Below are 13300 nucleotides of genomic sequence, written 5' to 3'. Positions count from 1 at the left end.
AGCAGCTATAGCTCTAGTTATCCCAATGCTGCTAAGCGCCTAGTCTTTCTGATAAGGATGGGAAATTTATTGATAGCTATGGGGAAAAAGTGTATACTTCTGCAACTTGATTTTCAGAATTTTTAATTGTCAGATTCATGTGTTACAAAGTTTTTTTTTTTTTGACTAATTGTGTAGGTAGGAGGACATTTTTAACTGCCTTAAATAAATTAGTTTATTCTGTTCCACAGGTTGCTTTTCATTGTTCACTGTGTGTGCCTGACTATTGATAGTTCTTCCAGAGCTATAACCACTTTATTGTTTTGCCAGGGCTATAACCACAGTACTGTTTTGCGAAGGTTTGCATGGCCGCATTCTCAGAACCTCCCAGATGATGATAAAAATGAGATTTTAAATTCACCCTTGGGTAGAGATTTAGTGTTTGGCCCCTGTGCTGCAAATTTGATAAAAAGTGTGATGAAAGGGGCAAGCTGATCCAAGGAATGTTTTTCAGCCGTCCTTTTCCTCATTTTCTAATGGATTTTCTGTCTCATCCAGCTTTCACAAAGAGAAGAATAAACAGTTTCATGAAGGTACAGGTAAACAGGTGTTTAAGAAGAAATTTATTTATTATTTATTTTACATTTGTTAACCGGGCTAGTCTAGCTGGATATATCTCCATTTTCAGTAGAGGCCCGGGGAGAAAAGCTCCACATAGAACATAACAGTGAGACATACTTTTAATAAACACAAAGAATACAAGTAAGACAACAATCGTAAAAACAAGAATGAGTACAAATTGCTAATAATAAACTAGGCGAATCAAATTCACAAAAAGAAGGTACATTATCATTAAAAGTCCTGACTAGAGATAGGACAGTTTCAAGGGTTACTTAATAAATTCCATACAGGCTATGCCATAAGGCTCCTACTACAATAATAAAAAAAAAAGAGTGGAAAGAGAAGGAGGAGGAATTAAGTAATGTGAGAGGAAAGGAATGAGATAGTAGTCAAGAGATGAGAGAAAAAAGAGAGACTAACAAGAGGATATGGGAAAGGTAAGAAAAATAGGTCAGAACAAAGAGTGAAATTGAAGTGAGAGGAAAGGTATATGCTAGATATAAAGCACCAGGAGAGGTTAAAGGTCAGGAGAGGGGGGTAGAAAAGTTAGTCAGGAGTATTACAAGAGCAAAGCCAGTGATTTTGGAAGTACAGTTTGATTTGTTGTTTGAAGAGGGGTAGGGATGTGATTAGTGTTATATCCCTAGGTAGAGAATTCCATACTTGGCCTGTGGTATTAGTGAATAGTGAGTCACCAGCTAAGTTGTGAGCTTTTATAGGTTTGGTCAAGAGTTTAGAAGAGGAGCGAAGGGAGGTAAGATTGTTATAACGGGGTAAAAGCTGTGAAAGAATTGGAGTGTTATTAGGTTGGTACAAAATTTTGTGTGCAATAGAGAGTTGTGTCAGTGTAAGATAGTTTTGTAGTTCTAGCCAGCCTAGAAGTTTCAAATTAAGGCAGTGATGGGTTCTAAAGGGGTTGCCAGTGGCAAAGCGGGCAATGTTATTGTAGCAGGTTGCTAGTTTGTTTAAGTTAGATTTCTTGAGGTTAGTAAAGATAGGAGAGGCATAAAAGAGAGTGGATATAAGATGAGAGTGGGCGATAGTGGCTCTTGCTGATGGGGTGAGAAATGGTTTGATCCGGTATAAGGATCCCATTTTTCTGTTTACAGATTTGATAGTGTTGTTAATGTGTTGATCAAAAGAGAGATTGTTATCAATGGTTATTCCAAGCAGTTTAGTTGTAGAGTCTGGAGAGATGACAGTATTATTGTTAGAGAGGATGGTAAAATGTAGTGGGGAGGTACGAGTGGTGGGGGTGAAGAGAAGAAGTTTAGTTTTTTTAGCATTAAGGAGGAGGTATCGTCTAGTAAACCATGTTTCTACTGTGTTGAAGATAGTTTGGGTTAGTGTGATTAGGTCAGAAGATGAGGTTGCTGAACAAATAATTGTGGAGTCGTCAGCGTATTGAATGCAGGTGGCTTGTGGGATAACAGAGTGGAGATCATTAATAAAGAGGGAGAAGAGAAGTGGGCCAAGAATAGAGCCCTGAGGGACTCCAATAGAAATGGGCAATAAGGAGGAGATGTGGTTATCCCAGAGAACGGCTTGTTGTCTGTTGCAGAGATATGAACTAAACCATTTTATGGAAAGTTTGTCAAATGAGAGGGATTCCAGGATCTTAATTAAAGAAATGACAAGAGGGGTTCCAAAAAGAAGTCTCAAACCTCCCAAAACCAGGGGCAGGCCAACAAGACTGAATGAATACTCGAGACATTGTGACCCCTCCCACCCTGGCCCCTTTTTTCATCCAAAAAGTTGGAATCTCCATTTTTTTTTTCTTTGTAAGCAGATAGTTTCAGACAAATGGGCTCTGAAAATCATTCATCAAGATTACAGATGGCAGTGGGAGTGTAAATTCCTCCTTTCCAGGGGGTCATTCTTCATTCTGCAGGTAAGACAGTTTTGTTTACACTGGTTCTTCATCACATGCTGTCCCAAGGAGTGCCTAGTGCCAAAGAAAGAAAATGCTTCGACCAGTTCTGGATCTTTCTTTCCTAAATCTGTTTGCAATAGTTCCTAAATTAAAAATTATGTCACTTCTTAACCTATTATGTCTTCTTCCTCTTTCAAGTTTCCTGGCGACACTGCACTTAAAAGATCCTTTTCATTTCATCTCTGTTCATAGGTAGGTACTAGGCTATCGGCCCTGGGGCCTATACAAGCCCAGCCAAACGTACCCTGGGTTTGGCCACCCAAGAAAATTATTTTCCTGTGCCACCGTCGAGCAGAGCCACAGAGGTGATCCCCGGGGTGAATTTCCTATTTCCCATCCAATCATCTAAGATTTTTCTTGAAGAGTGTTAATGAGGAGCTTTGTTTGATATCGATAGGTAGTTTATTCCAGAGTATGGGAAGTCTCTGGGACAGGAATCTATCCCTCCGGCATGTTCTGTTTATTGTGGTGACATGGTTTAGGTCCCTAGAGCGTGTAGCTCGGAGGGATTGGGATTTCTTTAAGTGGAGCATGTCCAACAGCTTTGGGTTTGACATAGCTTTGTATGTTAGGCAGAGATCACCTCTGAGTAGGCGATATGCGACGGAGTAAAGCTGGAGTTTTTTGAGACGGTCTGCATAGGGCATCTGTTTGAGGCCGGTAATCCTCTTTGTGAGGTATTTCTGCGGCCTTTCCAGTTATTGTAGATGTCTTGTGAGGTACATACCAAAAGGGGCGTTGTACTCTGTAATGGGTCTGAGTGATGAGTAGAGGGGAACAATGACTTCTTTTTTTCTGGATGAGAAACCTTTTGTAATGAGGTGTGCTCCGTAGAAGGATTTCCTGACTACTGTGGCGATGTGATTATCAAAGGAGAGACTACTGTCCACCTGTGTCCAAAGGTCTCTTATCACACTTCCGGTGTTAAGTATACCACCACCTATGTTGTAGTTCATGGGTACAGAGTTTTTACCAAAGGGGATGACAATGCAGTTTTTGGCATTGAGCTTGAGGCCATGGCTTTGACACCAGGCATCTGTCTCAGTGAGGCCCTTTTGTAGGATGTCCACATTGTTAGGAGTTTCGATTATGGCTCCTAGTTTGCAGCCATCTGCGAACTTCATTAGCCAAAGACCTTCTGTGTTAGCCTGTACTTCAGAGAAGTAGATACCAAACAGGAGAGGACCCAGGACTAAACCCTGTGGTACTTCACTTGTCACTGGTCTGAAGTCAGATTTGGAGTCTGCTACTTTCACAGTGTGGGTTCTGTCAGTGAGCCAGTTGGCAACCCATCTTGTGACACAGGGATTTATACCTAGTTTAGTGAGTTTATCTATAATTGCAGAGTGGGGGATGGTGTTGAAAGCCTTGGCAAGATCTAGATAGGCTGTGTAAACCACCTTACCCTTGTCTTCGGCTTTGGTGACTGCTTCACAGAAGTCTATCAGGTTTAGGAGACGTGATCTGCCTTTTACAAACCCGAACTGGGTGGGGTCCAGAGTTTGGAGATTACCAATGTCTTTGTTTATAAGTTCCATGATGATACATTCCATGGCCTTGCAGACCAGGCTCGTCATGCTAATGGGGCGGTAGTCCCTGGGGTCTGTGGTGGCTCCCCCCTTGTGGAGTGGGATAACCGTTGCTCTGCACCATTCAGCAGGCACAAGGCCTGAGGCGAGGCTATGATTGAACATGGTACTTAGGTGGGGTGCCAGTTCGTTCTGTAGTTTGTGTAGAACGCAGCCTGGGATGTTGTCTGGTCCCATGGATCCTGTGTTCTTGGCTTTGGATAGTGTGGTTTTTACCTGTGCAGCCGTGATTGTAGGAACTTTGCATTCTTCCGGTATTGAGATGGGCTCTTTAGGGAGTGAGAGGGGGGTAAAGTTAGCACTGAACCTATCTGCCAGGATGTTGGCAATATCAGTTGGGTCTGTATATTTAGTGCCATTGTGCTGTAACTCGGAGCAGATCTGAGTGTTGCCATTGAGATTCTTGACATAGCTATAGAATGCTTTGTGGTTGTCTTTAGAATCAGTGGCGATTTTGTTTTCGTAACTAGCTTTGGAGGATTTTGTCAGGGATCGCAGCTTCTTACTGAGGTTGACCATGGACCTCCTCCACTCATGGGATTTTACTCTCTTTTGCAACAGTTTCTTCCTTCTGTTGTACAGTTTGTTTATGGCAGGGGACCACCAGATTGGCTTCCTTTTTTTTGGAGGATAGCATCTTGGTTCTGTTTGGGATAGCACGATCTATGCACTCATGTAAGTGTGTATAAAGTGCTACTGTGTAGGATTCAGTAGTCGTCACTGTATTGTCCATCTGCATAGGTGTCGTGAAGTTCACCACTTCTGTCTTAAGAAGCATGAAGTTGGCTTTGGAGAAATATTTTACCATGGTTTCCTTAATGGGGGGTGAGAGCAGGATGTGGATATCTAGGGTAATTAGCTTATGGTCGGATCGGACCAATGAGGCGTTGACTTCAGGTGTGGAACACCGGTCACTCATGTTGGTAATGACTAGATCTAGGATATTGTTGCCCCTGGTGGGGTGTGTGGATATGTTGATCCAGGGCATTGGAGTTTATGAATTCTAGAAAGCGTTGAGCGAAGAAGTTGGTACATGAGTATCTTTCCCAGTTAATGGTGGGGTAGTTGAAATCACCCATTATTAGGGTGTTTGGTTGAACCCTAATAATTTCCAGTACATCAAGAAAAGAGGAGTCGGAATCCTGGGGCATGGTGGGCGATCTGTAGCAAGCTACAATTTGGATTGCAGTTTTGCCCAGAGTTGGTTGCACTTGGATAACCTTGGCTGCATTATGCTGAGCAACTAGCCTGGAGGTGTGGATATCCCTAATGAATATGGACACACCTCTGCCTTTGGTGTTCCGGTCCAGGTTACATGGCCAAAATGTGTGGTATAACTTATAGCCTGGTAGTGCAGGGGTGCTCTCTGGAGCCTTGAACCAGGTTTCAGTCACTGCACAGATATCAATGTTCTCCATTTTAAGGAGTGCCTCGAGTGAGTGCATTTTGAGATTTAGACGTCTAGCATTGAGTCGCATCACCCTCAGTTTTTGCTTGCCTGTTCCTGTTACGGTAGTGAATATGTCATTTGAACCTTGCCTAAAAAAGGCACTATAGGGGCGGCAAGAACCTTAGCCAGTATCCGGAATGTGGATACCTTGTAGGTTCATCCAGACTTCAGATGTTTCTAAAGTTTTTTTGTGTCTGGATCACATTATCAGTTCTCTGTCTTAACCATTGGACTATCCACTGCACCAAGAGTGTTCACAAAGTGTCTACCTCCACTTATGGCTCATTGGAACCTACAAGGTATCCGCATTTTTCTTATTTAGATGATTTTCTTATGTTTGCAGAGTCTTTTTCAAAGTGTCAGGAATCTGTCACTTTGGTAAAAGATCTCTTACACAAGCTGGGATTGCAGGAAAACATTCAAAAGCCTTTCTCAATTCCTTCACACAGAATTGTGCTCCTGGGGTGTCAACTAGACACCGCAGTTCAAAGAGCATTTTTTTCCACAGGAAAAATAAATCTATATCTAGATCCGTTTGTAAGGTCTTCCACTCAGATTTCAGTCACTGCAAGGAGATACCTTCAGATTTTGAATCTTAGGCATCTGTGATTCTCATGATACCCCTTGCAAGACTCCACATAAGAAAGATACAGCGGTATAAGTCTTTTTGGTTCCAATGTCAACACCATTTATATTTTCAAATCCTAGTGCTAGGAATCATTTGGTGGAGACAACAGATATCCTTAAATCCATGTCCCTCTCTCCAGCAATCATTCACCACAGATGCCTCAGACTTTGCTTGGGGGAGTGGTTTCAGGAGGGATAAAAGTGCAGGGAGATGTGGGACATCAAGCACAGATGCAAGCTCATAAATATCAAGAAGATGCTTGCCCTGGTCAAGGCACTCAACTCTGAAACATTTTTGGCCCCCAATACCTCTTCAAGAGGTTATAGAGAATACCACAGTCATGTGATACATCAACAAGCAATGGAGGAACCAGGTTGTACCCCCTTTGCAGACTAGCTATGTCAGCTTGGGATATTAGCTTCACAGCACATGCTCGCTGTACAGGCGTTGTACATTCTGTCAGTGAAAAAATTGTATGGTAGTCAAGCTGAGCAGGAGCACGGCAGGCCCTCAGGAATGGAAACTAGATCAGGGGTCCTCCAAGTTTTGATCCATCTGTGGGGAGTTCCATAAGTAAACCTCTTTGCCTCTGCTCTGAACACTCCATTGGCAAGATTCTATTCCAGGACTCCCTGCAAAAAGGCCTAGAAGCATACTTCTCAACCGATTACTACAGGAAATCTGGATAAACCCTAAAATAATCGAGGGGTCAAGGGCCCAAAAATATAGACAGATTTTAAATATTGCTCTTAGAAAATTGCTAGAAAAGTTGTTTTTTTCTTTTTTTGTTAGCATGTATTTTCTGAAAGGTATAAAGTCAGAAACGTAAATGTATTTAATTATTTAGTGACTTCAGTCTTTAGTGATTCACCAGAAAACCACAAATTTTATGAGGAATAGACCAAAATATGGTCTAAAATCTGGACAGTTGAGAGGTATGCATGGATACATATGCCTTTCCTTTGACAGGAATGTGTTCTCGTATGCTTTACCAGCCTTTCCACTAATATCCTGGATATTTCTGAAGATTCAGAAAAAATTCTTCAAGATCATTGTGGTCAGTCCCTTCTGGCCCAGGCAACCATGGTTCTCCCTTCTGTTGGAAATGGCCAGGGGCAATTACCACAAACTTCTTCTCAAACTGGATCTACTCACACGAGAACAGGGGAATTTGATACCCCCCGACATCAGTCAACTTCAGTTGACTGCCTGTATGATATGGTATTAATTCCTTTTAGGCACCTGTTTACTGATGACATGCAGCAGGTACTAGTGGGGGCAAGAAAGTCTGCTACTATAAAATCATATATTAACAAATGAAACAGGTTTTAGACTTTGTGCTAATGACATAACCAGCACCAATTCAGGACTATTTTTTCTCTGTTTTTACAATTTGTGTGAGTTACTATCTTATAACCTTTCTCATTCCTCTATCTAGGTTCATTTATCAGCCATTTCAGCATGCCTGCCCATGGATTCTTCTCATTCAGTGCAGTCTTATGTCAGTATGTATTCAAAAGGGGTTTTGCATAAGAGGCCTACAAGAAAACCTGTGTCCCCTCCTTGGGATCTTAATTTTGTTAAAGAAGCTAATGCTTACTCCATTTGAACCAGCTAAACTGGCTGACTTGAAGTTCTTAAGATGGAAGACAGTTTTACTGATTGCACTGACATCTGCAAGAGGGGTATTAATCCTTTTATGCTGAAAGTGGTATCTGAATTTACTTTTAGCCAAACCCATCGCACCATTTTCTTTCCTGAACCACAAAATGAGAGAGAAAGGATAGGCCATACCTTGGATGGCCACAGACATCTCTGGTACTATCTTGACAGAACTAAATCTTTCAGATCTTCGGATCAGTTGTTTATTTCTTGTGATAGTAAGAAGAAGGGGCAACCTGTGGTAAACCAGACTATTTATAAATGGTTGTATAAGGCGATTACCTTTTGCTATACTCACCATAACAAAACTGTTCCTGGCAGGGTCAAGGCCTACTGTATGCAGGTATTGGCTTCATCTATGGCTTTTTGGATAAGGCTGGATTCCAGCAGTATTCTAGAAGCTGTTACTTGGTTCTGTGTACAGAGTTTTACAAACCACTGCAGGCTTGATTCCTTCTCTAGTTCCAGATCAGACTTTGCTAGGACCATTCTCCAGGGGCTCCTGGACTCTTCTCCTTCCACCTCCCAAATATAGCTAGCTAGGATTATCTACCCATATAGCTAATGCTACTGCAACAGTGACCAGTATGATGAACATTGTACATTTGTGCAAGAAAACTTAACATATCAGTAGATCTTCAAATGAGCCACTTCCATCCTCCATCCTCCTCATTTTTTGGTATGCTTTGCTCCTAGCTTTGCTCTTTCAGGGCCCTCCGTCCCTCTGTCTTTTGGCAGGAATGCTGTGAAGGGCTTCTTGCCCAAACTTGCCTCTTTTAGTCAGCTCAGTTCTAGCTGCCTGACAGTTTGGGCAAATGGAAGGTGTCCTAAAACTTTGGAAGCTGGAAGGCTGTTATATCCTTGGCAGGATATAACTCGTATAGCTAAGGCTACTGCAACAATGATCATTTTAACATCTGCTGTTACGGTAAGTTTACTTACACAACTGTACTTTCTGCTGTATAAAAAAGTGTAAGTTTTTCTGAACATTCTACTGAAAATTTGTTGGACTAAATGGCCATTTTTCCGAATCAGGTAAATTGGTTAATATGGGGGGCTTTAAGTGTGTTTGTGTGTGTGTGTGTCTGTGTCTGTAAGGGAAGGGCTTAGGTAAGTGGCTAGTTTTAGTGTGTCTGTGCATGGATGAGAGCATATGCAGGTTATAGTAAGGGTTAAATAAGGGCACTTTCTTTGTGAGTGTGCAAGTGCATACAGATTAGAGTTAAGTAAGGGATAGCTCTATTGTAATGAGTATGTGTTTGTGTGCCTGAGCCTGTCTTGTGTAGTGATAGTGTTATGAAAAGTCTTTTTTTTTTTTTTTTTTTTTTTTTTTTTTAAGATAAGGTATAGGTTCGGGGCAGGGTTAAGGTAAGCAAGCATTTATTAATAATAAATAAATATATAGTATTTATTTGTTTTGTAATTCTGAGGTCACACCACCTTGGAGAAAAAAGGAGATTTGCCCTTTCTTTCAAGCAGAGCTACCTCAAAGTTGAGCTATATATGTGGGAGGGGGATAGGTGTGGGAGGGTGTTGGTGGGTGGGTCTGTGTATGTAGATATATACCTGAAATTGAAAAGGACGAGATGACTTTGCCAAAAACTTACTTTCACGACACTCGGATCACCGCAGTTTTACTCCGGGAAAGGAACCACTTGGCCGCCATGACAAAATAAACAAACCGCAGCAAATCACATCCACCCAAGTGGGGGGGGGCTTCACCCACCAACACCCACCCTAACTAAATGTACCAACTCGCACTACAGTGGAGAAGAGGGCAATGTTCACTGTGGTGGCCAAGTGTTTCCTTTATCAGAGTAAATATCAGTGATCCAACCATTCATGAAAGTAAGTTTTCGGCGAAGTCATATTGTCCTTTTAAGTTTCAAGTAAGTGAAAATTCGATCATGTAAAGGGAATCGCTCCCTCTGTATAGAGATATATAAAATATATATGTTGGGGTATGGGGTGTAAGGGGGGATGCTTACTCGCATGTTTTACATTTTTTCCACTTCAAATGTCTTTAAAAGTACTTTGCTTCATTGCCAGTTTGTATAGCTGTTTCAGTTTTGAGATAACACAGTTTGACATTTTTAATGTTCAGCATATTTAATATTTTTATTTATTTTTTACCTGCCCAGTTACTCCACTATCTTAACACAGTTCAGCCATTTGTTTGTCACTGGTGAGAGCCACACATCTTCCCAGCTAGTAGTGAGTCTTGCACTCCTTTTGTTCCTGCCCATTGTGTCTTATCAGCCCATTCTTTCCCACTCTAATGAGGCTCGGGTGCTGTAGGGAGCATATCAGCTTTACATCCCAGTGGAGCGGCTTACCCTCTTATCTTCACATCAGCTCTGCAAGCTCCACATCTGCTGACAGCTTCAGGAAGCATCTCTCTGCATACTGTCAGCACATAGTCACAGAGTTGTGTTCCACGAGTGCAACACCCTAGTGGTCCCACTAGGTTTCATACAAGTGGCACACCAAAGCTGTCCCCCTCCTCCCAGGATGGGCATGCTGTTAGAGGACACTTAACTCCCATCCTGTCCTGCCAGATCTTACGGTTGCTCGAGCTAATAACCGAACTTGGGTCATCTGCATTGTAGTCATGGTTTTATCCCTCTATAACATGGAGCTGGCTCGTTCATTTCAGTATTTTGTGAGTGGCATGATTCATTTTGCCAGATGTTGACTCAGTAATATGAAGTAGTACCTTCTTTATGCATTATTTCTTCTCCAACCAGTGAGTCTGTATTGGTTTGTGCCTTTGATCCATCACTGAGTACCTACCCCAAGAATGTCTTGAAGTAAGTTACTATTTTTTGGGGGGTACTCACTATAACATTGACTGTTTAGGACTACGTCCTTATGTTTGAAAACTTCGCTTCCTCTCTTCAGCTACTGTTAAGAATCAGATTAATATTGCTGTTTTTCTTCTTGTAGTTTGTGTTTCTGAGTTGGGTGCCTGAAGCTCAGAAAGGTGTGATGAGAACCAGTACCTCTAGGAGGCTGAGCGGTTCTGTATGGACCAGCAGCTGATGAGGAGAGTGGAGCTGCCGCCTATATTGACTCCAGCATAGGACCTCTTGAATGGTCCAGGAACACCTGGGGTAATAAAAATTGTTGAAGAGATCTTGGCAACTAATACTGCAAGACATGGGAGTTTCTGCTGCAAAAGCATAATCTGGAAGCTCAACTGTTGTGGTAAAATAGTTACTGTACACAGCTATAGTTTGATTTTTTCATCAAGGTCTACACATGCAGAATTGCAACTGCTGTCTGCCTTTGGTTAGTTGAAGTAATGAGAAATGTGGTCTTTTTTTCAGGAATGCACAACAGATGCCAACCTATTGCAGAAAGGGAAGAGTCAAAAAGTCATGGACAATTTGAAGTTCAGCAGTCAGGTGGAAAGAAAGTTCGGGAAATTGCCATTAACAGACTGAGAGAAGCCTTCTCACTTAACAAAGGGGCAGAATTTAGCTCTCAGACTAAAATAAATAACAGCCATGTGGAATCTCCAGGACAAACAAAACTACTTTCATTTTTTAATATTTCTAATGTGTGTAAGAGTGAGAAAACCAGACTTGTTTTAGAGCCAGAGCCAAAGCCTGACATTTGTGCTGAGGCTGCCAGCTCTTTTTCAAAGGATTCTACCAGTTCTGAACTCTGTCATACTGATGATAAAGACCTAGAAATTGATGTAGATTCTGGTTGTGGTACCAGTGCTACAGGTTCATTGACATGCTTTAACTCCCCAGATGTTAATGTGCACCGAAGTAAAGAAGGTACTGTTGCCAGTCCATCTGAGGCTGCATGTCCCTGTTCCATACTGGATAAGGAAGACATAGATGCAAAGGTAGAGTCATTGAAGAACAGTTCCCTTTTAGATGCACCCAAAGAGTGGAACACTAAGGTCAGTTTAAAGAAAGATGGTGGAAAAATTGAACTTGAAGAACATTCTGCTCTACCTGCTAAGCGAAGTAAACTTGACCCAGCCAGTTGTAACACAGTTTTGCAGCCAACGCCCAGCAGTAATCCCCAGACGGCTGTATCGCAGATTGACGCACCAGTGAACATTCACAAGAGGAAGGTGCCGCTAGAGTTTTCTTTGATTCATCTCAAAGAAAGGCTGAAAAGGCAGCAGCAGCAGAGAAGTAGAGAATCACTGAGGTACAGAAAGTTTAAAGCAACAATTACACCTGGAGAAAACCAACTTGCAGAAGATGAGTTAAGAAAAGAGATCAGGTATTGGAAACTTTTTTTTTTCCAGTAGTAGTTAACATTAACTAAACTAACATTTGTTTTTACAGAAGGAAGGAGTAGTGTGGTTCTTATGCAATTTCTCACAAGTATGTCTTCTACTATTTATACATATCCTTGCAGTTTAAGGACTGTAGATTTCCTTTTATATGGAAGCATATTTAAATTTTAATTATGTACAACTGTAGCATAATATGCTACTGCAGTATATCTTATTAATAACAGTGGTGAACTGATGGAACTTCTGAACATTTAGGACCAGTTAGACAAACTGCATTTCGGTAACTGTATGTATTCTTTCTCATAGTGCACCCTGTAAATGAAACTCCTTTGATAGTGTAATGGCAATCATTTTACTGCTGTACTGCAACAAAATTCATCATTGTTTACTTTGCATTTTCCTTTATTGAAAAAGGGACCTGCATTTAAATGCAGTCTCGACTCTCTTGTGTCTAAAGTGTACCATAAAAGTTAATAAGGTGTCAATGGAGTTCCCTATGACGAGTCCTGGGTAATATGTATGCTTGACTTATAGGTGCATGTGTTTGTTTTGTGATGGCTTTTGCAAGTGCTTTAGAGATTGCTGAGGATAGGCTTTGCTTTTTCTAGGTTTGGGAGGTCTTTGAGATTTGGAAAGACTGCTTTTTAATGCCTCAGCATCAGTTGGCGTGTGTGTGTGTGTCTGTGTCTGTGTGTGTGTCTGTGTTTGTGTGTGTTCTTGACAGTCTTGTTTGTATGTGAGGCTTTTTCCTGCAATGAAATTGTGTATCCGCATCTCTCACAAGCTGTGTTTGTTTCTTTAAGGATTAAATGGTTGTCTGTGAACATAACAGAATTGCCACGTTGTCTCAGAATGCCCATATCTACCAAGCTGGCAATGGAGACATTTGGAAATTGCATATTCATGCTGTCTGGACCTGTATTTGGTGGGCTACTGTAGGTCATGGACTGGATTATACAGAGGTCTCCTTGGGTGATCTCCCTCAAAGTGTGGTAAGGGTGCCAAACAGATGAGAGCTCTGGGAAAATGAGCAGGACACAATCTGTAGTAGGGGAGGTTTACTCAAGTGCAGTACTTGTTTACAACTGTGAAAGAAGACTGACTGATGCCATAGACTGAAATAGAAGTGCAGTATAATGTATAAACAGTGATAAAATCTTGCAGGAATACACAG

At 41.6% G+C, this 13300-nt stretch overlaps 1 protein-coding gene across 1 annotated transcript in view; it reads left to right on the top strand.

Moving 5' to 3' along the window:
• Positions 1–13300, top strand: part of PMS2 (PMS1 homolog 2, mismatch repair system component) — a 531246-nt gene that overhangs the window by 370768 nt on the left and 147178 nt on the right. The window contains exon 11 of the mRNA XM_044089714.1: positions 11192–12110. Within this exon, the coding sequence (XP_043945649.1) occupies positions 11192–12110 (919 nt within the window). The remainder of the gene's footprint in view (positions 1–11191; positions 12111–13300) is intronic.

This window comes from Protopterus annectens, chromosome 12.part0 (genome assembly GCF_019279795.1).
Source record: "Protopterus annectens isolate FY-2018-M chromosome 12.part0, PAN1.0, whole genome shotgun sequence".
Lineage (NCBI taxonomy): Eukaryota > Metazoa > Chordata > Ceratodontiformes > Protopteridae > Protopterus > Protopterus annectens.
Note: the sequence above shows the minus strand (reverse complement) of the source record. Positions and strands in the feature narration are given on the sequence as shown.